Below are 27,345 nucleotides of genomic sequence, written 5' to 3'. Positions count from 1 at the left end.
TGAGATAATCAAATTTGCAGATGACACAAAATTGTTCAGAGTAGTTAAATCACAAGCAGATTGTGATAAATTACAGGAAGACCTTGTGAGACTGGAAAATTGGGCATCCAAATGGCAGATGAAATTTAATGTGGATAAGTGCAAGGTGATGCATATAGGGAAAAATAACCCATGCTATAATTACACAATGTTGGGTTCCATATTAGGTGCTACAACCCAAGAAAGAGATCTAGGTGTCATAGTGGATAACACATTGAAATCGTCGGTACAGTGTGCTGCGGCAGTCAAAAAAGCAAACAGAATGTTGGGAATTATTAGAAAAGGAATGGTGAATAAAACGGAAAATGTCATGCCTCTGTATCGCTCCATGGTGAGACCACACCTTGAATACTGTGTACAATTCTGGTCGCCGCATCTCAAAAAAGATATAATTGCGATGGAGAAGGTACAGAGAAGGGCTACCAAAATGATAAGGGGAATGGAACAACTCCCCTATGAGGAAAGACTAAAGAGGTTAGGACTTTTCAGCTTGGAGAAGAGACAACTGAGGGGGGATATGATAGAGGTGTTTAAAATCATGAGAGGTCTAGAACGGGTAGATGTGAATCGGTTATTTACTCTTTCGGATAGTAGAAAGACTAGGGGGCACTCCATGAAGTTAGCATGGGGCACATTTAAAACTAATCGGAGAAAGTTCTTTTTTACTCAACGCACAATTAAACTCTGGAATTTGTTGCCAGAGAATGTGGTTAGTGCAGTTAGTATAGCTGTGTTTAAAAAAGGATTGGATAAGTTCTTGGAGGAGAAGTCCATTACCTGCTATTAAGTTCACTTAGAAAATAGCCATTGCCATTAGCAATGGTTATATGGAATAGACTTCGTTTTTGGGTACTTGCCAGGTTCTTATGGCCTGGATTGGCCACTGTTGGAAACAGGATGCTGGGCTTGATGGACCCTTGGTCTGACCCAGTATGGCATGTTCTTATGTTCTTATGTACTTTTGCTAGCTAATCGAGTTAGCACTCCCCGGAATACTATGGATGGGATTCGCTCTCCGTACCGAAGCTACTCTGCCACTCCAGCGATTATCTGGAACTCTTATTGCTAACGGGGTACCCGCTCCTCGGGGGCCTCTTCTGCTTTTTTCAGGTGCTATCAGGAAACCGGTACTCGCTCCTCGAGGGCCCATTTTCCCTGAGTCGCTGCCTGCATCTACAACCCTTTCTACTTGGAAGACTTCACTAACAGTTTCCATCTATGAGTACAACTACCATCTATTCCACAGTACTGCTTCCCTGGAGCCAGGTACTCGCTCCTCGAGGGCCTACCTTCTGTTCCAGTGCCAGACCTCTCGACTAGTGGAATCGCTGTGTGAGGGATCAGGTACTCGCTCGAGGGCCTGCTCTCCCTGTCTCAGAGCTTCTTCTGTTCTACCTGGGACTCTGTATGTTTCTCACTGTGTACTCATAACTCTGTCTTTTTCCACTACAGCACAGCCAAGCAGAGGATTCGCTGTTCCAGCGTCCTGTGGGATACTCGCCTAGCTGGGCTCAACATCTGCTACTCACTACTGCCAGCTCTGGTGGTTTCCAAAACTGTTTAAATAAAGATTCAAATCTGTGTTTGTGTGTCCAGAGTCTAGCCTGACACCGTGGTCCCGGTCAGCTGCCACAGTGTCCAAGGATCCACCCAAACATCAATAACCACAACATGGAGTCGCTGTTGAAAGAAAGAATAGTGAACTATCTACAGTTAGAAGAATTGCTGGACCAGAGGCAGCATGGATTCACCAAGGGAAGATACTGTCAGACAAATCTGACTTTTTTGACTGGGTAACCAAGGAATTGGATCGAGGAAGAGCGCTAGATGTCATCTACTTGGACTTCAGCAAAGCTTTTGATACGGTTCCGCACAGGAGACTGGTGAATAAAATGAGAAGCTTAGGAATGAGTGCCGAGGTGGTGGCCTGGATTGCAAACTGGTTGTCGGACAGAAGACAATGTGTGATGGTAAATGGAACTTACTCTGACGAGAGAGCGGTGTTGACCAGAGTGCAGCAAGGTGTTGGGACAAGTCCTGTTCAATATCTTTGTGAGCGACACTGCGGACGTGATAGAAGGTAAGGTTTGTCTTTTTGCGGATGACACTAAGATCTGCAACAGAGTGGACACGCCGGAAGGCATGGAGAGAATGAGACGGGATTTAAGGAAACCGGAAGAGTGGTTGAAGATAGGGCAGCTGAGATTCAATGCCAAGAAGTGCAGAATCATGCATATGGGGTGTGGAAATCCGAAAGAACTGTATTCGATGGGGGAGAAGGGCTGATGTGCATGGAGCAGGAGAGAGACCTTGGGGTGATAGTGTCTAATGATCTGAAGTTGGCAAAACAATGCGACAAGGCGATAGCTAAAGCCAGAAGAATGCTGGGCTGCATAGAGAGAGGAATATAGAGTAAGAAAAGGGAAGTGATTATCCTCCTTGTACAGGTCCTTGGTGAGGCCTCACCTGGAGTACTGTGTTCAGTTCTGGAGACCATATCTCAGAAGGGACAGAGACAGAATGGAAGCGGTCCAGAGAAGGGCAACCAAAAAGGTGGATGGTTTTCACTGAATGACTTTTGAGGAGAGATTGAAGAATCTAAATATGTACACCCTGGAGGAAAGGAGGAGCAGGGGTCATATGCTACAGACTTTCAGATTCTTGAAAGGTTTTAATGATCCAAAGACAACGACAAACCTTTTCCGTTGCAAAAATATCAGCAGAACCAGTGGTCACGATTTAAAACTCCAGGGAGGAAGACTCAGAACCAATGTCAGGAAGTATTTCTTCATGGAGAGGGTAATGGATGCTTGGAACGCCCTTCCGGAGGAAGTGGTGAAGACCAAAACTGTGAAGGATTTCAAAGGGGTATGGGATAAATACTGTGGATCCATAAAGTCTAGAGGATGTGAATGAAGAGAAGAGGCATGGGGGTGGCTTGCGGGAATGACGGCTACTACCTGGAGATTAATATCCTTATTCTATGTGACTCCAACATTGCTCTATGCTTCAACGGCAAGAGCAAATGTGGAAAAAAGGATTTGCATCCACATAAAAGCAGGGGCGTAGCTTGCTTACGGCAGTTACTACCCCAAACCAAATTAGCCTGATACTTCACTTTCAATGCATATCCAGCATAGCTCTCTGCTTCAATGGCAGGGGGAATGAAGAAAAGATTATTTATATTCAGACAACTACCAACAAGGACTGAATTACATAGTCTGGGAAAACAAATAAGCATGGGTGTAGCTTGCTTGTTATGGCTGTTACTACTCCAAATCAAGCCTGATACTTCACTTAGAATACATATCCAGCGCAGCTCACTGCTTCAACGGCAGGGGGAATGAAGAACAAAGGATTTATATTCAAACAACCAACAAGGACTGAACTGCACAGGCTGGGTAAACAAGCGTGGGAGTAGCTTGCTTATTACGGCGGTTACTACCCCAAACCAATTAGCTAGATACTTCACTTAGATGCAGCTCCAGCACTGCTATCTACGATGGCGGGGATGGAAGGGAAATAGAACCAAAAAGTTATTTAAAGGGACAAGAGTAACAGAAACGTATGGAAAAAAACAAGCGTGAAAGCTTGCTGGGCAGATTGGATGGACCGTTTGGTCTTCTTCTGCCGTCATTTCTATTTCTATAATATCATAAACCGCAGAAACCTCTGATGAGTCTCTTAGATTCCGATGTGTAGGTAAGCTTCCGTCAGATCCAAAGAAGCCAAAAATTCACCTTTGTGGATGGCCGCAATTACGGATCTCAATGTCTCCATGCGAAAACGAGGAACCCGAAGTGCTCTTTTGACCTTCTTTAAATCCAATATTGGACGGAAGGAGCCCTCCTTCTTGGGTACCACGAAGTAAACGGAATATCGTCCGGTTCGACGCTCGCTCAGTGGGACTGGAACAATTGCTCCCAGATCCTTCAAGCGAACCAAGGTCTGGAGTACCCGCTGCTGCTTTATCTGGGATCCGCAAGGAGACAAGAACAGATCTCGTAGTGGGCGGGCAAAATCCAAAGTGTAACCGCATTTTATGATGTTTAGAACACACTGGTCTGACGAGATCTTGACCCATGCCTCGGGAAACAGAGAGAGACGTCCGCCGATCTCCGGAACGGAGGAATGGGCCGGCACACCTTCATTGGGCAGCCTTGCTTGTAGGAAAGCTTGGGAGTTTCCATTACGCGGAGCTCGTCTGCTGCGAAAGGAATGTGCACAGGCTTGGGACCGTGTGGACGTCTGCCTCGGAGTAAAGGACGGAACCCTACCCGTCCGAAAACGACGTTGGCCCTGAAAACGCCCTCTAAATGACCCAAAAGGACGGGAAGAGCGGGGCTTGTCCTCCGGGAGCTTGTATTCCTTTTTATCCCCCCAAGTCTTTGACAAGTTGTTCCAGTTCATCACCGAATAACAACTTTCCTTTAAAAGGGAAGGAACCCAGCTGCGACTTTGACGAAACTTCAGCTGACCAGTTGCGAAGCCAAAGAAGCCTCCTAGCAGAAACCGCCGAGGCCATCGTGCGCGAGGAAGTACGAAGGAGATCATAACAGGCATCAGCGGTATAAGCCACGGCCAACTCCAGGCGATTCACCTGATCAGCCTCCTCAGGGGAGAGCACTTGAGATGTGAGTAACTGATGCACCCACCTAAGAGTAGCCCTCTGCATTAGATTACTACAGATGGCCCCCCGACGCCCAGCGCCAAAACCTCAAAAATTCTTTTGAGAAGGACCTCCAGCTTCCTATCCTATAGGTCCTTGAAAGCTGCTCCTCCTTGCACGGGGATGGTCGTGCGCGTAGCGATCGCATCCACTTTAGGAACCTTAAGCAAATCCAAAGATTTCCATGGCTCTACTAACTTTCAGGCTCGCCTCCGGCGCTTCTCATTCCTGAGTCAGTAGTTGCAGGTGCTTCGGGTGAAAAGGGAAGGTTGTAGGGGGGTCTCTCAAACCTGACAGAACAGGGTCCCCCCGAGGAAGGTTCCGCCACTGGCTGCAGAGCTGGAATATCAAGCTCTTGCAGAACATGAGGAATTAGAGGATGCAGCTCCTCCCTGCAAAATAACCGGAGCACCCGAGGGTCATCCCCTTCAACTGGAGCAGACTCATCATCATCATCGCCCGTGCCCACTGTGAAAGGGTCTGGAGGCACGGGGACTAGGGGAACCACTGCCGGTACCACTGGGACCGGGGCCGGCGGAGGTATAGGAGCTGTAGGAACCTGTCCGACCAGAGGTCTAGGGACCTTAGCAGCTGGAAATGGCTACAAATCCAAATCTGCCTCTGCTTCCATATAGGCTTTAAGCAGCAGCAAAATAACTGGGAGGAAAAAGGATGCTGCCTCCTTAAGACTCTGGCTGGAGGCACAGGAGGGGGAATAGAAGGATCTTCAAAACCTGCATCCAAAGGCCTTACGGGGCTTAAAGCGGGAGACAGGGGGAGTGGAAGATCCCCTCCCCCACAGCCCAGCGTGGCATTGGAGCACCTAAGATGGCCGCCGTTCCCGCTCTTATCGGGGACGGGGAAGGTCTCTGTTTGCCTTCTATCTGCGCCTCATGAACGCGGTAAAGACATTCTTTTGCCTGAAATAGACAATTGTGAAGGTACTTTTCTCCCGGGGAGGCAGCGGTGACAGAGGCCCTCTCGGGAGAGTCGTGTTACCGGCTCTCCACAAGCAGTGCACTTCAATCCCCTCGGCATGGTTGCACGAAACGGCTGAGAAATCAAGCAAGTTCCTCCGGAGCCCCGGGCACTGAAAACAGGCTTTTTTTTTTTAACAATGGAGCCGATTAAAAAAGCAGGGGAATGCGCCTCCCTGAACAGCCACAGGCTATAGAGCTCCCTTCAGAGGAATGTGACTTCTCTGGAATCATAGGGGGGGGAGGGACCGGCCCACCGGTAAATCCCCCCTTACCTGGGTATTAGTAAGGTCCTCCTGGTACCGCGGCTGTAGGGTACTAAGCCCAGCTCTGCCTGTTACAAGAGGGGAGAAGGATCTGTACTTTATGCTTGTATTAATTTATTTTTTTCTTTCTCTAAACTAATTATAAAAAGCTGATCTAGTCAAAGGTGGACAAGAATAAAAGGAACCTCTTTCCAATAGAAATGAACCCCAAATTTTGGAAAAGATCAGGCCCGCATGTTATGTCTTCCTTCATCTGCTGGAGTCAGAGAAATACTGAGGGACAGCAGGTGGCACACTAGGTTATCAAAGGGTGCCTTCAGCTTTTTTCTCTCTCTATCTGCTGGAAGGGAGACACAACCCAGCGGTCTGGACTGATCCTGGTATGTACAGGGAAATAGTGGTTGTGTCTTGTTTTCCCTATATATGTCTTTTTGTTATGTACCAGTAGGCCTCTCCTGTATGTTATGAAGCTGAAGGCCTTCGAGGGATTATACATATTGTTTGAGGGAGCCTTTGTCATTCAGTCTTTGAGTGGGTGAGGAGAGGAGGGTGGGGGGACTTGAAGAAGCAGTTATATCTTGGTTTAAATGTAATAGTGACCTTGCTTAGTGTTATCTTGTTAGCTCTAGTTTTATTGCTTGTATGTTTTATAGTTTCGCTTGAGACTATCTCTGTATAGTAAAGCCATTTATTTGTTACTTATGTTGATATTGATTAATACAAATTTAAATGAGGAAAAAAAAACCAAAACACTGCTACACTTTTCTGCCCTCTGGGCCCTCTAGAACCCCTTGTGGTCACAATCATCACATTTTCACTACTCTTAACATCTGCTGTATGGTAAGAGCTAGAATAAAGCTCCAGAGAGAAAACAGAGAGAAATGCTCAGTACATTAATCAACTACTTCAGTTAAAATCCTCTGAATTGTGTTGGAGAAATCAGGTGACAGCAACCTGTCCTCTCCCTTCCAGATCTTTAGCCCAGAACAGACAAAATTTAACACACATAAATTGAAACTATGCACGTGGTAACAAAGTGACAATAGAGTCTCCGATTTACAGAAATTCTGCCGATACACACTGGGATTCCTTTGATGTACTACTATAATCTTCTCTACTCTTACCCTTCATGAATAAACTCCTCGAGCACAGCACACTCTGACGCCAGCTGTGGAAGGTCACTCCTCAGTACGATGTAAGACAGAATGGGCAACAGGTCATCGGCACCACTGTGGGAGGTGAAAGGTCACAGATGATTGCCTGCACTTTCAGAAAGAGGAGCAGGAATAAGCCCTACGCAAAGCAGCTTGATATTCTGCACTCTTCCGTGCCAGCATGTATGGGCACACACATGCAACAACCCCACAAGGGGTTTTCAAAGGGTTTTTAATTCTTACTTTGGAGTAGGAAGATGGGTGGTAAAGGAAAATTTGTTCTTACCTGCTAATTTTTGTTCCTGTAGTACCACAGATCAGTCCAGACAAGTGGGTTATGCATCCCTAGCAACAGATGGAGCCAGAGAATAAAAACTTTGCAGGCACTGCTAAATAACCAAGAGGGTCACCTGCAGTCCTTCAACATTGACCTGTACCCAAACCAAAATGTCCAAATTAACAAACCCCAATAAACTCTTAGCGAGCAGATACACAAAGTTGTAGCCCCCTAAAACTAGAACCCCTTGTCTCAAACAAGGATATATTACCGTATTTTTCGCTCCATAAGATTCACTTTTACTTTCCCCAAAAGTGGAGGGAAAATGTCTGTGCGTCTTATGGAGTGAATATAAAAAAACCCAAAACTAACTACAACCCCCCACCCTCCTGACCCCCCCCCCCCCCCCCAAGACTTGCCAAAAGTCCTTGGTGGTCCAGCGGGGGTCCGGGAGCGATCTCCTGCACTTGGGCCGTCGGCTGCCAGTATTCAAAATGGTGCCGATAGCCTTTGCCCTTACTATCTCACAGGGGCTACCGGTGCCATTGGTCGGCCCCTGTCACATGGTAGGAGCAATGGATGGCCGGCGCCATCTTGGCATGGGCTGTCCATTGCTCCTACCATGTGATAGGCCAACCAATGGCACCGGTAGCCCCTGTGAGATAGTAAGGCAAAGGGCTATCTGCGCCATTTTGATTACTGGAAGCCGACGGCCCAAGTGCAGGAGATCGCTCCTGGACCCCCGCTGGACCACCAGGGACTTTTGGCAAGTCTTGGGGGGGGGGTGTCAGGAGGGTGGGGGGTTGTAGTTAATTACATTTAAAGAGTTGGGAGGGGGGTGGTTCCCCAACAAAGAGAACGATAAAAGTTTTCTGATCCGGGGAGTGGACAGAAATGGCCCTCCCCAGACCGGAAAACGAAATGGGGACAAAAAACATTTTATACCCTCCCCTAATTTGCTCCATAAGACACACAGATGCCTGGGAACAGAGCCGGTTTAGCACTTTTATAAACTCTGCAAATGTCAACATGCTGTCTCAACAACATCCAGAAGCGAAGAAGTCTTTCGAAAGAAGGGGACGGCCTCTGGATTGATCTGTGGTACTAGTGAAAACAATATAGAGAGAAATCATGTTTTTTAAGCAATTCAATCCATTCTTATCTAATTATATAATAAATCTAAAAGTGATATACAACAATACAAAAGTATTTAAATGAAATTACAGATATTTAAATTCAAAGATTTTAATTAATACAAAAAGTATTTTAATTACCACAAAAACATCGCCGGATGTAATAGACATAAAAACAGTATCAAAAACATTCACTCAACTTCACTCAAAACACAAATCGCATTCATATACACCCTTCAGAAACCTATCCCATGTCACACTCATAATGATACAAATAATGGATATAAGCTCCTTCTAAATCGTATATCAATTGTATCCTTCATTGTTTTTTTTACCTATCTGATCTGCGGTACTACAGGAATGAAAATTAGCAGGTAAAACAAATTTTCCTTTCCTGTTCGTATCCCAGATCAGTCCAGTCAAGCCCCTCTATACTGGGTGGTAACTCGAAAGACCTGCGCACAACACACTTTCACCAAACGTTGACTCCTCTAATGCCCGCACATTCAAGATGTTTGGTAAAAGTGTGAAGAGAAGACCATGTTGCTGCCCGACAAATCTCTTGCGGAGATATCAATTGACACTCCACCCACGAAGATGCCTGCGCCCTAGTGGAATGCACCCGCTGATCAACCCTTACAGATGTAAGCTGTAAGGGTCAATGTAAGCCTTTTTCAGCCATCTTGCAATCATGCCCTTGGAAGCTTTGTTTCCCTTCTTTGCTCCACTAAACAGGACAAAAAAGATGATCTGATCTGCGAAAAGTATTCATCACCTTAAGGTACCGCAAAAGAAATCGCCGCAAATCCAAGAAGTGAAGCTCCCTTGCCATAGGAGTGTCCGGTGATCAAGTCGGGATGGTCAACAGTTCGACTGTCTGGTTAAGATGAAAAGAGGCCACCTTCATCCGGGCAGGGTGATTCTGGTGGTCCGTGCTGCGGACCTCATTTATCTAACAGTAGACCGTCCCATGTGCTTAGTACATCTGCCAGGGTTGTTGCGGCAGGGGCCCATATTTTCAGACCGGGCAGATTGTTTCTGTCTAGCAGCTTGGCTTTTGAAAGGCAGCGGTTCCGCATGAAAGGATACAGAGTCTGTGATTATGCCTTTACGTCAGGCGAGGAGGCGTTCCACTTCACTGGCTTATCTCCGGGTTTGGAGACTGTTCAAATCATGATGTTTGCAGAATAGTTTATAACCTTTAAATGGTGGATGTTCCGCAGGTTTTATTCTTTTTTTACAAAGCGGTTTGTCTAAAGGGTTAGCCTATAATTCCCTCTGGGTTCAGGTGGCAGTCTTAGGGTGTCTTCGAGGTAAGGTGCAGGGGAGGCCTGGGATCTTAATCTGATTCTTAGAGTTCTGTGTGGTCTTCCATTTGAACCAATTAGGAGGGCATCCTTAAAGGATCTAACCTTAAAATCTGTTTTCTTGGTGGCTATCTGCTCAGCTAGAAGGATATCTGAGCTGCAGGCGTTATCAGGTAGAGACCCTTTTCTAAGAATTTCAGAGGATGGGGTGTCGTTACGTACGGTGTGGTACTTTAGGCAGAAGTCATTTGCAAAACCTGAAATCTGCAGGCATGTTAGAAGGTGTATATGCTTTCAGGCTGCAGGCATGTTTAAAGCCAAGAGGTTGATATTCAAAGGCTTTGTCTGGATAACTTCTAAAATTCTGACTATTCCCCCCTCCCACTTCCTAGCTACATTTTTTTCTGGTAACTCATTACCAATGGAGAAATTACTTACCTGATAATTTTGTTTTCCTTACTGTAGACAGATGGACTCAGGACCAATGGGTTATGTGCTCCCCTTAGATTTCTAAGCTGACGTCACCCTAGATACACCCCTGCAGTGACCTCAGCCCTTCAGTATTCTCTTCAAAAGCCATTGTGGACATACTATTGAATAACTCGATTAAAACTTGATTAAAAAATGAATCATCATAACTGTACTCAACCAAACAAACGCTGAAACCCAGCAATTATAGATGTCCTGATTAAGAGAATGGGCGATGGCTTATCCATAATCTCTTTGAATGAATATTCCCTGTACGTACCAGGATCAGTCCAGGACAGCTGGGTTGTGACTCCGCACCAGTAGATGGAGACAGAGCAAGACCTGTTGGACTCAGTGATATATGACAATGTGCCAGTCACAGCCCCTCAGTCTTACTCTGTCTCCAGTAGATGGTGCAGGTGCAGTCACAGCCTCTGCCTGCCCTGGGTACTGTTAGTCAGTCAGGGTTGACTTGTTTTTTTGTGCTTATAGTTAGTGCTGGTTAGTTGTAGTTCCAGTCTGTTATTTATTTTGATTTTTCCTTGAGGAAGTCCCGTCCGCCCTGCCTCCCAAGGGGGTTGGGAGGTTCTGAGGGGACCATCCCCCCCTGGTAGAGGCCGCTGCTAGGGTTGAGGACCCGGCTCTTCGAGTAGCAGCGTCGGGGGTGACACCGGGGAGCCCGGTTCACTCACCCCCGCTGGAGCAGGGCCCCAGGACCGAGGACAGCGGCAAGTTACAAAAAAAAAAAAAAAGGTTTTCTTTTCTATTTTCTGCCTGCCGGCTCTCCTTTACTTTGCGGCTCCATCTCGGGGTTTCTCGGAGGGGGGGGGGGGGGGTCGCCGCTGGCCGGGGGGTGGAATTTGGACTTAGTGTTTTATTTTGTTACCTGTTTCGCGCCGCGATCGCGCGAATGCCGCGGGGGTCGACTTGCTGGGCCTGGGGCTCGGCGCGCGCGCGCCTCTTGAGGGAGGGCCTGTGTACTTCTTGCGTCCCGGGAGGCGAGGGTCCGTCTGGGGCACGGCGGGAGAGCCGATCCCGGCCGGTACGATTGCCGCCGCGTGGGAGTTCAGCGTCTGTCAGGCCGCCGGATCCCTTCCCGCTCAGCGCGGGAGTGGCGGCCATTTTAGGCACCGCCTGCGAAATCGCGCGGGAGCCGGCTGGGGATGCCGGCCTGCCTCCCGCACTTTCCCCGCAGCCAGGGCCTGTGGGGGGGGGGACGTCCCGGGGGGGACCGGGTCCCCCGGGGCCGCCAGTGCCGATGAGGACTCGTCGGGCTCCGGGGATTTTTCGGAGGATTTTGCACTTTTGTTGCGCAAGGTACTTCAATATAAAGGCCGCAAGCGCAGACGTGGAAAAGCTTCCGGGGGAGCTTACAAGTCCGATCCCCCGAAGAGGAGGCCTAAGGAACCCTCGGGGTTTCCCCAAGCGCCACCCAGAGGGAAGCGGCCTCTCAGGGGTGCCCCACAGGAATCGGACAGCGAGTCCATTTCAGAAGATGATGCGGATTACCCTGAAGAGCCCCTGCGGGGGGGCCCAGGGGGCGACAGGGGACGATCCCACCCAGCCCAATGCGGGCAAAGGAGCACAGGCCGTGGAAGGGGATGACCCTAAGGTGGTCTGGCTTTTTTGCAGGGAAGAACTGTCCCCGCTTATTCCGGCCATTCTCCAGGAGCTGGGGATAGAGGCTCCGCCGGTGGTCGCCCGACAGGAAGCCAACATGGATCCGGTACTGTTGGGCCTCACTGGGCCAGCAGTAGCTTTTCCTTTCCATTTTTCATCGACGGATATCCTGTTTCGGGAATGGGATACACCGGAGTTAGGGCTGAAGGTCAGCAAGGCCATGGATAAAGCTCTACCCGCTCCCGGAGGATGCGTTGGAACTTCTCCGGCTCCCGAAAGTGGATGCGGCGGTCTCAGCGGTGACAAAGAGGTCGACGATCCCGGTCACGGGGGCTACTGCTCTCCGAGACATACAGGACAGGAAGCTGGAGGTGCAACTCAAAAAGATTTTTGAAGTTTCAGCTTTGGGGGTCAGGGCTGCCATCTGTACCAACTTCGCTATGCGGGCCAGTCTGCGCTGGGCCCAGGTTCTTCAGGCCAACGCCGATCAGTCAGCGGAGGAGGCCTCGCAGGTGGATCGATTGGAGGCGTGCTCTACACGATCTTCTTCGCACGTCAGCTCGAGCCATGGTTGCATCCGTCTCGGCGCGCCACCTTCTGTGGCTGCGAAATTGGGCTGCGGATGGATCCTCCAAGGCTCACCTGGGGGCGCTGCCGTTCAAGGGAAAGTTGTTGTTTGGCAAGGAGTTGGATGATTTGATGCTTTCCCTTGGGGAGAACAGGGCCTTTAAGTTGCCTGAGGACAGGTCCAGAACTCGGTCCTCGTTCCCTAGCTTTCGTGGAAACAGAACTCGCGTCCTCAGAGGTCTGCGGTCCTTCTTACAGGTCGTCCTCCTCCCGGTCCTCACAGTGGCCGTAGTCCTTTCGTGGGAAAAGATTCGGTAGACAAGGGGGAACCCCGTCGGGCACGGGGCCCAAGGCTTCGCAATGAGATGCGGTTGGCCCATCCCTCGCATCAACCCCAGGCCGTCGTTCCAAACGTCGGGGCGAGGTTGACGTTGTTTTTCGAGGAATGGGCCAACGTAACGTCGGATCAGTGGGTCCTCAACGTGATAAGACACGGCTACGCGTTAGATTTTGCTCGAACCCCATCAGACAAGTTCCTGGTGTCGCCCTGCAAGTGTCCCGAGAAGAGGGCGGCAGTGCAAGGAACCCTCCGGCACTTGGAAAGCTTGGGAGCAATTTCCCCCGTACCTGCCAGTCAGCAAGGCAAGGGCCGTTACTCCATTTACTTCATCGTTCCAAAGAAAGACGGCACGTCAAGGCCGATTTTGGATCTGAAAGGGGTAAACAGATGCCTTCGCGTTCCTCACTTCAAAATGGAGACAATTCGGTCGGTGATTGCCTCGGTATGTCCAGTCGAATTCCTGGCCTCCCTGGATCTTACGGAGGCGTACCTCCATGTGGGCATCCAGCAGTCGTTTCAACGGTTTCTCAGGTTCTGCATCCTGGGAAGGCATTACCAGTTCCGGGCGCTTCCGTTTGGTCTCGCAACGGCCCCTCGGACTTTCACGAAGGTGATGGTAGTGGTGGCGGCGCAGCTCCGCCGGGAAGGTTTCCTGGTTCATCCCTACTTGGACGATTGGTTGATTCGGGCCAAGTCCGAGACTCAGTGTCGTCTGGCAGTGACCAGGGTCCTACAGCTCTTGCAGTCTCTGGGCTGGGTCATCAACTTCAGCAAGAGTCAACTGGTGCCCACCCAGTCCTTGGAATACCTTGGAGCCTTATTCGACATGAAACGGGGCAAGGTGTTCCTATCCCAGGAACGGGTGTGCAAACTGCAGTCTCAAGTGAGGCGGTTATTGTCTCTTCGACTACCGCGGGTCTGCGATTATCTGATGGTTCTGGGTTCTATGGCATCAACGCTCGCGTTGGTCCCCTGGGCGTTCGCTCATCTACGACCATTGCAGTCGTCGTTGCTATCCCGCTGGAAGCCGGTATCGGAAGAGTTCCAACTGCCGCTACCACTCACGGCCCAGGCGAGGTCCAGCCTGTACTGGTGGCTAGACTCGGATCATCTGACCTGCGGAGTGTCCCTGCTAGTTCCCAGCTGGACAGTGGTGACTACGGATGCCAGTCTCTCCGGCTGGGGAGCAGTTTGCCTCGGCAAGTCCGTACAAGGCCGGTGGTCGGCGATGCAAGCGCAGTGGTCCATCAACCGGCTAGAGACCAGAGCGGCTCGCCTGGCACTACAGTCCTTTCTGCCGTTGGTACGGGGAAAGGCGGTCCGAGTGTTGTCGGACAACGCGACCACCGTGGCCTACATCAATCGCCAAGGCGGGACGAGAAGTCCACTGGTGGCGGAGGAGGCGCAGCTCTTGATGGTCTGGTCAGAGCAACATCTCAGCAACATCGCAGCGTCTCACATTGCCGGAGTCGACAACGTCCAGGCGGATTTTCTCAGCCGTAATCGCCTGGACCCCGGAGAGTGGGAACTGGCGGACGACGCTTTTCTTATCATCTGCGAGAAGTGGGGGGTGCCTCACATGGATCTGATGGCCACGTGGCACAATGCGAAGGCCCCGCAATTTTACAGTCGGCGTCGAGACAGAGGAGCCGAGGGCGTCGACGCGTTGGTGCTTCTCTGGCCGACGGATGTGTTGCTGTACGTGTTTCCCCCGTGGCCGATGATAGGCAAGATTCTCCGGCGCATAGAGTTGCACCCATCCACGGTGATCCTGGTGGCTCCAGAGTGGCCGCGTCGCCCGTGGTTTGCAGACCTCATTCAGTTGTCGGTGGACACTCCCCTTCTTCTCCAGGGGTTCGCGGGGCTTCTCCACCAGGGCCCCGTCTGTTTGGAGGATGCGGATCACTTTTGTCTCGCGGAATGGCTTTTGAGAGGAATAGGTTGAAGAGAAAAGGTTACTCAGATGCGGTGGTAGCCACGCTGTTGAGGTCCAGGAAGCAATCTACGTCCTTAACGTATGTCAGAGTCTGGGTGGTCTTTGAGGAATGGTGTGTGAAGCGTGGAGTGGATCCCACTTCCGCCTCAGTCTCCGATATCCTAGCGTTTCTCCAGGCTGGTCTTGCCAAAGGGCTGGCGTGCAGTTCCCTACGAGTCCAGGTTGCGGCGCTTGGTTGTTTGCGTGGTAAGGTTCGGGGATCCTCCCTGGCCCTACACCCGGATATCTCCCGGTTTCTTCGGGGAGCAAAGCATCTCCGTCCTCCATTGCGTCATCCTTGTCCGTCCTGGAACCTCAATTGGGTGCTCTCCTCCCTATGCTCGGCGCCATTTGAGCCCTTGAAGCGGTCGACTCTTAAAGATCTCACGTTGAAGACCGTATTCCTGGTGGCGATTTCTTCGGCACGGCGTGTTTCGGAGTTGCAGGCGCTATCTTGTAGGGAGCCGTTCTTGCGCATTTCTGACTCAGGAGTCTCCTTGCGGACGGTCCCTTCCTTTTTGCCTAAGGTCGTGTCGGCGTTTCATTTAAATCAATCAGTTGAACTTCCCGCTTTCGCTGTCGGGGAGTCCTCTGATCCGAAATCGAGGGAATTACGGAAGCTGGATGTGCGGAGGTCCCTCCTTCGCTATCTAGAGGTCACTAATCCTTTTCGGGTGACAGATCATCTTTTTGTCCTATTCTCTGGTCCAAAGAAAGGTGCCGCAGCGTCCCGCACGACAATCGCCCGTTGGCTCAAGGAGGCCATTGGCTCAGCGTACCTAGTGCGGGGAAAACAGGTTCCCGTGGGGCTCAGGGCTCACTCGACACGTTCCCACGCTGCGTCCTGGGCGGAATCTTCTCAGGTGTTGCCTCAAGAGATTTAGAGGGCGGCTACCTGGAAGTCGTTGCATACCTTCATTAGACATTATCGGTTGGATGTTCAGTCTACTGAGGCTGGGGGGTTTGGAGAGAGGGTACTCCGAGCGGGACTCTCTGCTTCCCACCCTCGGTAAGTTGGCTCTGGTACATCCCAGGTGTCCTGGACTGATCCTGGTACGTACAGGGAAAGGAAAATTAGTTTCTTACCTGATAATTTTCGTTCCTGTAGTACCAAGGAACAGTCCAGGATCCCGCCCGCATTGCTGTGCTGAAGTAACGGAGAGTCCGCTCGTTGTTTGTTTTTGTCTAACCTGATTGCTTGTTTCGCTCTCCCGGTTGGGGAGTTCTGTTCCAGGGGGGGGTTTTGTAGGGCTCCCCGTTGTTTAAGTTAGGGTTTTTCCTAGCTAGTTTCCTGGTTCAGGTTTCTACTTTGACATTAAGTAAGACTGAGGGGCTGTGACTGGCACATTGTCATATATGACTGAGTCCGACAGGTCTTGCTCTGTCTCCATCTACTGGTGCGGAGTCACAACCCAGGTGTCCTGGACTGATCCTTGGTACTACAGGAACGAAAATTATCAGGTAAGAAACTAATTTTCCTTTCATTTCACGGATGATTCCTTGCCATCATTCTTGGCAGCCGTGGGTAGGATACTGAGTCCATCTGTCTACAGTAAGAAAAATGAAATTACCAGGTAAGCAATTTCTCCATTTTCTAGCATGTAGCCAGATGGACTCAGGACCAATGGGATGTACAAAAGCTACTCCTGATCGGGGCGGGAGGTTGCCAATGGTCCGGTTAGCACCACCCTTACAAAGGCTGTGTCCTCTCGGGTCTGAATGTCCAGGCGATAGAACCTGGAGAAGGTGTGCAAGGAGGACCATGTCACCATTTGGCAGATGTCGACGGGAGACAGCAGTCTAGCTTCCGCCCAGTAGACTGCCTGAGCCCTAATGGAATGAGCTTTAACCTGAAAGGGTCATGGCTTTCCTGCCTCTACATAGGCTTCCATGACCACCTCCTTGATCCAGCAAGCTATGGTAGCTCGCGAAGCTGGTTCACCCTGTCTACTTCCACCGTGAAGAACAAACAAGTGGTCCATCTTGCGCACCAGTTCTGAAACTTCCAGATACTGCACAAAAGCCTACTGATGTTTAAATGGCGGCGGAGGAGGTGGGATTCTTCCAAGTCCTTGTGCCTAGCTAGGGATGGTAATGAAACGGAAGCAGCGGGAGTTTCAGGAGGTACTGCAGGCTCTGTACGCAGGTGACTTTCGATATAAATGGCTATTCCCATTTGGCCTGCAGTTTACAGTTAATGGTACTACGTCCCGTGTCAAGTCCATGGAAGAAGCTGTGCAAATATTACAGACAGCGGGTCTCCTGAAGGCCATAGCACATCCCAAGAAAGATACGACTTCCAGTGCCATGCTGGACGGACACCTACGCTGGCAAAGGGTGCAACATGGAGGAAAGCACTTACGAAGATATTCAGGAGGAGAATACAGGTCCGGAGAGGCAGCTACCTGAGACCAGCTGAAGGATATACAGGGCCAAGACGAGAGACATAATGTTCTTTACAGGACAGACAACACAGCAGAGTTCCGGAGTTATGTATTTTATAGTTTGCCAGTTGAGAGGCTAAATGTTTACAGTTAAGCTGTTTGCTTACACAGTGGGGTATTCATGCTCCTCCTTTGGGAGTGAAATTAGGAAGAAATTCTTTAGCAAGGGAGAACGATGTTTAATAAACCACTGAGGGAGGACATCACGTGGGTATATGAAGGGTGACATGAAGCCTCCAGTAGAGAATGGGGGGTTTGAGGGTGGGGAAGGAGGGTATGGGTTGGGGAAGGATCCAGGGAGGGATAATAGGGGAACAGAAAGGGAAGCTCAGGGGGACCATGTGGGGCGTTTTCAATGTCTGTGGGGTTTTATATTAGATCAATATGTGCACAGCTTACTAGGGGGAGGCGATGGAGGTATGGCGCTGTATGTTCATCTTGGTACTGAATTAAGCATTATTATTATGACTGGAGAATGTAAATTAAGGTCATGGAACGTCAAGGGGTTGAATACTTTTTATAAGCAAACGCTTATTGCAAGATGCGGTCAATGCTAAAATGGATATATTATTTTGTCAGGAAACACTTAAAAAAAGGGATATGACAAATATGACTAAATCTTGGGGAAGCAAGACATATAGCGGCACTACGCACACCCAATGGTACATTAATTAATGCGAACCAAGCTATGGGTGACCTTTTTTGCCAATATTATCGTCAGCTTTATCAGGCTGATTCGGTAGATCCAGACGACATAGTAGCTTATTTAACACGTTCAGGTTTACCTCGTCTGACTGATGCTCAATTAGATGGCTTAGCCATAAAGAAGGCTAAGCCATTGAAGGCTCTGGGACCGGACGGGTACCTGGCTGAGTTTTACAAGCTCCTTTCGGCTCAAGTGGTACTGCCTTTGGCGGAAATGCTTAATGATCTCATTGAACATCCGACTTCTCCCACATCCGACTTCTCCTTTATATCACAATCTGGCTTGTAAAAAAACAAGCTACACCACACTCTATACAAAAAAGATTCATCCCTATCATCATCTCGCCCTTGAACCAACTACTGGGCCTCTCACTTTTCACCTTATCGCTGCTGAACACACAGTCTCTGACAAAAAAAAACTCACCTTCTTCATGACTATCTTCTGGAAACAAACACAGACCTATTTGCAATCACTGAAACCTGGCTAAAACCAGAAGACATTGCCACAATCAACCAACTCCCTGCTCACTCGTATGACATATTCTCCATCCCCAGGCTCAAAAAAAGAGGAGGTGGTTTCCTTCTTGCAGCAAAAAAAAAAACTAGGAATGTCTCTACAAACTACAATATCCTCACATTCTCTAGAATTCGCTGTATTTAAATCTTCCCACCTACAAATAGGTCTTATATACACCCCCCCAGGATACCTTGAAGCCGATCCATCTCCTTTGATTGAAAATATAGTAAAGCACATCAATACCGACACACCAGCTATACTCCTAGGGGACTTTAATCTCCACGTGGACGTATCTCCTCGCTCACCCAGTTGTGAAACTTTCCTAGACACACACTGAACTTCATGGGTTTCAAACAAATAGTTAATGAACCCACCCATAAAGCAGGTCATACGCTGGACCTCATTTTCATTAACCATGGACTTACTCCTGCCTCCCACTCAACATGCCTACCAGTTCCCTGGTCAGACCATAAGCTGATCAACGCTGTACTAAAGATACACCTACCTACCCCCTCAAAAAAGCAGAATAACACAATCCAATTCAGGAAAATGTGCAGCCAGGAAACACTCAGCAATAGCCTATCCATAGAACTTAACCAACTGGACCTCACAAACGCGGACTCAGCCATATCTTCCTGGAACAACATCACCAAAAAAGTGGCCGATACTACATGCCCAACTATCACCAAAGCCTCTCAAGCAAACAAAGACAACAAAAAACCTTGGTACACTCCTAAACTAAAATCCACAAAACAGGAACTCAGAAAAAAAGAACAACTTTGGCGCAAAAACCCAACATCTGCCAACCTCACGGCATTTAAGTCCACGATGCACCTATACAGAATATCCATCCTCCAAGCAAAAAGAGACTTTTAAGCACAAAAAATCCACCACTTCATCTTTGACCCCAGAGCGCTTTTTTCTTTGGTTTCATCCCTCACTAAACCCCCATCGACATCCATACCAGATGATAAAGCTGCAGGCAAAGCAGAAGAACTTGCGACTTACTTCAAAAATAAGATCCCAAACCTATTAACTCAGGCCAAGAATAACAAGAATACTATGCCAGCAACACCACTACCTGCCTTTCCACCACAAAAGGCAAGCCTTGGGGAATTTGAGCCGACCTCATCCTTAGAGATCGAAAACATCCTAAAAAAGCTCAAACCGTCTTCACATCCTCAGGACACCATCCCAACCAACCTCCTCATCACCTGCTCTAAAACCATCTCCAAACCTATTGCACAAATCATCAATTGCTCATTTTCTCAAGGGCTAGTTCCTGACCCTCTCAAAATGGCAATCATAAAACCACTCCTAAAAAAACCAAATCTCTCTCCAGATAACCCGGCCAACTTTCGCCCAATAGCTAATCTACCCTTCATCGCAAAAATCATGGAACGAGTTGCAAATAAACAACTAACAGAATACCTGAACAACAACAACATTCTGTCCCCGGCACAGTTCGGCTTCCGCCAATCTCGAAGCACAGAAACTCTCCTAATCTCATTAACGGACTCCATCCTACTGAACCTTGAAAAAAGACAACCTTGTCTACTCATCCTCCTAGACCTAACAGCAGCATTTGACACGGTCAATCATAACACATTAATAGATCGTTTGGCAGACATTGGCATTAGAGACGTTGCCCTCACCTGGTTCAAATCTTTCCTCCAGAACAGACATTATAAGGTTAAAGTCAACAAGGAGGAATCTCAACCAGTCACCTACAACCTGGGAGTCCCACAAGGATCTTCACTCTCACCAACCTTATTTAACATATACCTACTCCCACTCTGCCAGCTCCTCCTCAACCTAAATCTTATCCACTACTTATACGCAGACGATGTTCAGATACTGATTCCTATAACCGAGTCTCTTCATAAAACTCTGGACTTCTGGAACTCATGCCAACAAGCCATCAACAACCTGCTCACAAGTCTCAATCTGATTCTTAATCAAAACAAAACAGAATACCTCCTCATCTCCCAAGATGGAACCTACACACATCCCATTACCAACCTGACTTCCCAATTAATAATGTCCCCACAAGTCAGAAATCTAGGAGTTATACTAGATAACCAAATGAATTACAGATCTCTCATCAATAACATCGTAAAGGATGGATTTTTCAAACTACAAGTCTTAAAAAGATTGAGACCACTCCTCCCTTTTCAAGATTTCCGATCAGTTCTACAAGCAATCATTCTCACTAAAATAGATTACTGCAATTCACTTCTACTGGGCCTCCCTGCTAACGCCACAAAACCTCTACAGATGCTGCAAAACGCCTCAGCAAGGATCCTATCCAAGACAAACAAAAGAGACCACACATCACCCATCTTAAAAAGCCTACACTGGCTTCCTGTCAAATTCAGAATACTTTTCAAAGTGCTCTCATCAATCCACAAGGCAATACATAACATTGCCCCACTCGAGCTCAAAATCCCTCTTCAACCCCACACCTCTACCAGACCAGTGAGACAAGCTTACAGAAACAACCTTCAGATCCCACCGATAAAGACAGCATTAAGTAAGAGCATTTTCCATGGCCGGTCCCAAACTCTGGAACTCTCTCCCGTCAGACCTCAGATTAGTGCAATGCCCCATTATATTTAAAAAAAGACTCAAGACTTGGTTATTCAACCAAGCATTCTCATAACTTCAGCCAGCTGAATTCCCTTCCAATGATCCCTTCATTGGTAACCCCCTAGAGAACTCGCATGTCATCTACTTATCTTTATGCAGTCTAAAATCAAAAACCTAGCCTTATGCCGAACATCTGTTCTCCAGCCTACACTAGGCTCCGTAACTTTTACGTTATGTTATTAACCCCATATATCTGTATCCAAGTTCTAACTACCTGTTTATTGTAAGACATCAACTTGTCATTGTTATTGTTTAGAATGTAAACCGAATTGATTAGTAATTCTGTTACTGGAAAATCGGTATACAAAAGTGCTAAATAAATAAATAAATATTACAGTCATACGCAAGGACAAGAAGGATCCCACCCTACTGGAATCTTATAGACCGATTTCCCTTCTCATTTTTGATATGAAACTCCTGGCAAAGGTAATGGCCACTCGCCTTTCACATCTCTTACCTGGCCTAATTCATGAGGATCAGGTTGGTTTTGTGAAAGACCATAGTTCTTCCTCCAATGTTCGGAAAATATTGTCTTCCCATGAGATGTGTCATTGGCAAGATATCCCATCTATTTTGATAAGTTTCGATGCTGAAAAAGCGTTTGATAGGGTGGGCTGGCCATTCATGTTTGCGGTCCTGGATTCCTTGGGTATTACTGGATATTTTAGATCAGCAGTTCACGCGTTGTATCATGATCCGTTGGCTTCAGTGCTGATTAATGGAGTCTTGACCCCACCTTTTCCCATACATCGTGGTATTTGCCAGGGATATCCCCTATCTCCCCTTTTGTTTATTCTTACGTTAGAGCCTCTTCTAAATCATATTAGGGGCAATGAGTTTATTAAAGGAATTTCTCCTCGCCCTGGTGCTCAAGCTCCCTATAAGTTGGTGGCTTTTGCTGATGCTCTCTTAGTTCATCTTAGCTTCCTGCAATCCTCATGGGAGGCATTAATGAGGGAAATGAGTATTTATGGCTCACTGGCTGGTCTCAAATTAAATTTGGGTAAATCTTTATACTTATTGACCATGTCTGGATCCCAAACTTGGATGCCGGCTGATTTCCCTAAACCACAGGCAACTCATCATCTTAAATACTTAAGTATTCTAATACCCAAACTTCCACACTTGAGTCAGGCTCTCAATTTTAAGGTACTCCTGCAAAAAACAAACACTCTGCTTTCTAAATGGTCTCACCTACCCCTAACGCTCATGGGTAGGATCGCATTACACAAAATGCTCATTTTCCCCAAATGGTTATATGCGATGCAATTACTTCCTATTGTCTGGACTAGGCAAGAATTGAAGGTCCTGGATACTCACTTGCGTAAATTTTTGTGGCAGGGTAAAAAACCTAGAATTGCTCTGCCAGTATCTAAGCAGCGTGGGGGTTGGGGATTCCCAGATTTCAAGGCCTATAATGTAGCCTGTCAGTTACATCATGCAGTGAATTGGCTTATGACCACATCCTATTATACTCCCTTGATGATAGAACAAGTGTAAGTCCAGCCTTTAAAACTTGCTTATGTCCTTCACAAGCCCTTGTGCAAGCTCCCTCTTCACCTACGCACTAGCGTATTAATCAAACCTACGTATGTTGCTTGGAAGTGGGCCTGTCAACGACTCCAATTTCCCCGAGGTGTTACTCACTTTCTACCCCTCCTTGGAAATCTGGATTTCCCTCCGGGCTTGCACAACCGGCTTTTTGAGACCTGGTACGAGAATGGCATCAAGTCTGTTTGGCAAATGGTAGATGATTCTAATATAGTTTATTCTTTTACTAAGTTACAAGACCTCTATGGTATATCACATCGACATTTTTATGCGTACCTGCAGGTCCGACACTATATTGGTACTTTACAGTTGCCGGACCCTCATCAACCTGCTTGGGAGTTTCTGTCTGATTTTTTGGACATGACTGACCCCACTCGCCATAGGCTCTCTTTTTGGTATAAACTACTAGATAGGTCTCGGGATCTCCCTAATTGGGACAAAGTGGTAGCCGGCTGGAATAGGGAGCTGGGATTATCTTTAACCACACCCTACTATAGACAATGTTTTTCCAGAGCAAAATCTTTATCGGTGCCCACTCCTTTATTGGAGCTTCCATTTAAATTTCTACATAGATTTTATATGGCCTCTGCGCAAACGGGTAAGATGGGGAGAGGTGGTACTGGCAGCTGTCTTAAATGTGGGGCCTCCCGTAGCACTCTGGGTCATCAATTTTGGTCTTGCCCCACTTTTAGATCATTTTGGGGGAAGGTACACAGCTACCTCCAGCAAATGTGTACCATTCAATTTGCTTTTCATGTAAATGTTTTTCTCTGGGATGACTGCAGAGGTATATTTTTTACAAAATCAACTACAAAGTGGTGGTTCCGCCTTGTGATCTTACTAGCTAAGAAATGTATTTTGCAGAAGTGGATTGCTGCTGATCCCCCAACCTTGACACAATTGCGTAACCTTATTCATCAGACCTGTTTGTTGGATAAATGTATAACAAAAGTGGAATGGTTTCGTCCTCGACGGCTTTTTGTTGCTCGATGGGAGAAATATCTCTTTTCTTTATCTCCACTGGCACGGAGTTTAATTCTTAATGACTTGTCTGTAAGTTGAAAATTGAATATGTGTATATATCTTGGAGTCCGAAAATGTTTTCCCTGATTTCATATTCTTAAACAGTTTGATGCCCTGAGGGAGGGAGGGGGAGGGAATTGGGAAATGGGGATGCTTTGTTCCTGATCTGATCATATGATGTTTTCTCTGGCTTGCAGAAACCCGGCTGGAAAGATATATACATGCTAAAAGGATTCTGTTATGTTTCGGTGGTTTTTGTGTGCCCATGGGCCTCGGCCCGACCCCGGCCATCCAGGGCCGAACCAAGGGTTGACGGTGGCCCCGCATGGCTGGACACTCTACCCTCTGCCAGGCCGGCAAGCTCCCATGGCCAAACATCCAAGGATGTTGGAAGGTGAATGGTCCTCCGACCATTCCGGGCCCTTTCGGACCTGCTGCGAGCAGCATGGAGCAGCAGGCCTGGCCTGAGGTTGAGGGCAGACGGGCCTTGACATGGAAACACTGGAGTTGATGCAACGGCATCACATGACACGAAGACACTTGGCAGAAGACGTGACACCAGGGCTGTGGATACAAGACACCAGGATCGATGCGGACGGCATCGCAGACGAGACACTTGACTAGGTTGATGCAGACGGCATCCAAGACGAGGATACATGGCTGGGATGATGCGGACGGCATCCGAGGCAAGACACATGGCTGGATAAGGCAGACGAAGACACATGGCATCGAGGCAAGACACAAGGCATGGACATTGGCACTGTCCTCTCAGGGCGCCCTACTCAGGCCACCCGCGGGACTGAGTCGCGGACCACCCTGTCTGTTACGCGCCCTACACAGCCCCAAGGCTGGTCGCGGACCACGACGGGAGCGGGACAGCGCAGGAACACACAGCAGGCTTCACGGCTCAGGAGCACAGGACAACCGTCCACCGGCAGCCTAGTCCACCCAGGAATACTGCATCTGAGGGACCCCCGGCCTACCGGACCAGAAGGCTCCAGAGCGAGGACGAGGCGGAGTGAAGGCAAGAACATCAGGAAGGCAGGAACACCAGGACGAAGACGAAGAAACCTGGACATGGACCTCAGGCGAAGATGTGGAACATGAAACAAGACAAGGTGCGGCACTCCGAGAAGAAGACCTTACATAGTCTCTGGCAGGCCAGAGCCTCCAGAGTGAAGACTGACCACGATGCAAGGCAAAGCACAATGAACGGAGCAGCCCTTTATAGGGCTGGAGCCAGGAAACAGTCATTAGGTGGGGCTCAGACACTTCCTGTGTCTGGCCCTTTAAATAGTGTAGAGAGACGCGGCCGCGTGTCTAAGGAAGCAGAAGCAGGGCTGTGCAGGACCGCGGACAGCGGCCTGCACAGCGTCTGGCGTCAGACGCTGAAGCAAGGCAGGGCTGAGCCTGGGAGCAGGCTCCGACGAAAGCAGCGGCTCTAGCCGCTGCGGGAGGCCCCGGGGGTGGCTCCTGCCGCTAATTGAGCCTGGGGCTTTTGCGGCCTCCAGCCGCGAAGATGAGGATCGCGTCGGGGGCGTCCCAGCCCCGAAGACAGCCGCGGCTCCGGCCGTGGAGATGGAAGAAAGTCTGGGGTGGCCTCCGGGCCACGTGGGAAGGCCGATGGCGGCGTCCTGCCGCATCGGCGAAGAAACAGCTGGTGAGTCCGTGCCTGCTCGCGGGGGGACTCGTGGGCAGGGCAATTCATAACAGATTGTAAATGTATGGAACAATTGTTAAAAACTTTGACATTTTGGTTTGTTACCTTTTAGAAATGTTTACTGTTGTCAAAATAAACATAAAACAACAAAAAAAAAGGGATATGAGAGATTATTAGCTTCGCAGCACTACCCTACTCAATATTTTGCAGCAGCTACATCTCATAGTAAATATTGTGGAGTGGGGGTACTTTTCTCTAAACAACTGACAGTTGATGTGATATCCATTGTTAGGGACCAAGAAGGCAGGTATATTATCATCAAATTCAGACTGGGCTCGAATATGTATACATTAGTTAATGTATACGCTCCTAATACTGGGCAAGGGAGATACTTTGAGAAGTTGTCCAAAGTTCTACACCAATGGGTAAAAGGTCTCTCATTATTGGAGGAGATCTTAATTTAACTAGGTACCCTTTTCTACATACTAGGGAGGGAGGGGGGGGGGGGGTACAATCCCGAGCACCCAGGAAGCGTTTGAAAGCCCTTATGCGGGAATGGAACTTGATGGACATCTGGCGCCTCTTCCATCCCACGGACAGAGACTATATCTTTTATTCAAAGGCGCATATGACTTACTTGCGGATTGACATGTTTCTAGTTGATAAAGCCCAGGTTAATTATGTGCAAGCGTCGGGCATTGAAGCTATAACATGGTCTGATCATGCAGCTATTTGGCTTATATTAAAGAGGTCAGGGTGGTGACAGAAATTGGAGGCTCAATGAAAGTCTCTTAGATGATAGTAAGTTTAGGGATCAACTGTGCCAAGAGATGGAACAATTCTTGTATGAAAATGATACAGGGGATGTCTCTCCGGGCATAGTTTGGGATTGCTTTAAGGCAGTGGCGAGGGGAAAACTGATAGCCAAGGCTTCGTTCCTGAAGCGGGATAAAGAAAGGCAGCGCTTAGATCTCCTCCAAAAACTAGGCAGATTGGAACTACGCCATAAAAGATGTCCAGACCCCCAATTAAGCTTGCAACTTGAGAAATTGAGGCAGGATCTGCATCATTTGGCATTGGGAGACATAGCTCACCAACTGGATAAAGCAAAACAGGAATTTTTTGAAAGGGGTAACAAAGCCGGGAAGCTCCTCACCTGGCAACTTAAAGCCTGAATGGGACTCAATCAGATCCTGAAAATCAAGGATGCTAGGGGGGTTGAGGTTTCTGATAATGAAAGTATCAGAGACCAGTTTACCCAGTTTTATCACCAATTATATTCCAAAAGGCAAGATATCACAAATACAAAGAGTGAGGAGTATTTAACTGGAATTACACTTCCGAGTATCCAGGGATACTCAACAGGACTTTATAAATAGGGAAATCTCAGAAACTTTATAAATAGGGAAATCTCAGAAACTAAAGTTTCAAGGGCAATAATGGGACTAAAAATGGGAAAATCCCCAGGAATCGATGGATTTTCGGCTGGTTTCTATAAGAAACTGAGCTCAGTGATTTCACGCCTGCTTATAGAGGCCTTTAATCACCTTTTGGGAGATGGACATATTGCTGAAGATGCTAAAAGGGCAGGCATTACTATTTTAGCAAAACCCGGTAGGGATCAAACATTCTGTGGGTCCTATAGGCCTATATCCTTTATAAATCTAGATTTGAAAATTTTGGCCAAAATTTTAGCTACTCACCTGGGTGGGGTGGCTACGCAACTGATACATCCGGATCAAACTGGATTTGTTTCTGGGAGACTTGCTGCCGATAATGGTGGATCTTATATGGTGGGTGCAAGAAGCCAAAATCCCTACAGTGCTTCTCACTGTCAATGCTGAGAAGGCCTTTGACATGGTCCACTGGGAGTACTTATTCGCAGTGTTGGATAAGTTAGGCCTGGGGGTAATTTCTCAACATGGATTCGGCACCCGAACGCGTGCATTAAAGTGAATGGGGGTTTCTCAAGAGCTTTCCCGATAGAACGTGGTACCAGACAGA

The 27,345-nt window shown here is 48.2% G+C and overlaps 1 protein-coding gene across 2 annotated transcripts in view; it reads right to left on the bottom strand.

Moving 5' to 3' along the window:
• Positions 1 to 27,345, bottom strand: part of VPS9D1 (VPS9 domain containing 1) — a 306,602-nt gene that overhangs the window by 7,413 nt on the left and 271,844 nt on the right. The window contains exon 14 of one of the 2 annotated variants that reach the window (XM_029608215.1): positions 7,076 to 7,180. The exons of the other annotated variant lie outside the window; for it this stretch is intronic. Within the exon in view, the coding sequence (XP_029464075.1) occupies positions 7,076 to 7,180 (105 nt within the window). The remainder of the gene's footprint in view (positions 1 to 7,075; positions 7,181 to 27,345) is intronic. 2 annotated transcript variants of the gene reach the window in all.

Source organism: Rhinatrema bivittatum, chromosome 7 (assembly GCF_901001135.1).
Source record: "Rhinatrema bivittatum chromosome 7, aRhiBiv1.1, whole genome shotgun sequence".
Classification (NCBI taxonomy): Eukaryota; Metazoa; Chordata; class Amphibia; order Gymnophiona; family Rhinatrematidae; genus Rhinatrema; species Rhinatrema bivittatum.
This window is presented reverse-complemented; position numbering and strand designations above follow the sequence as displayed.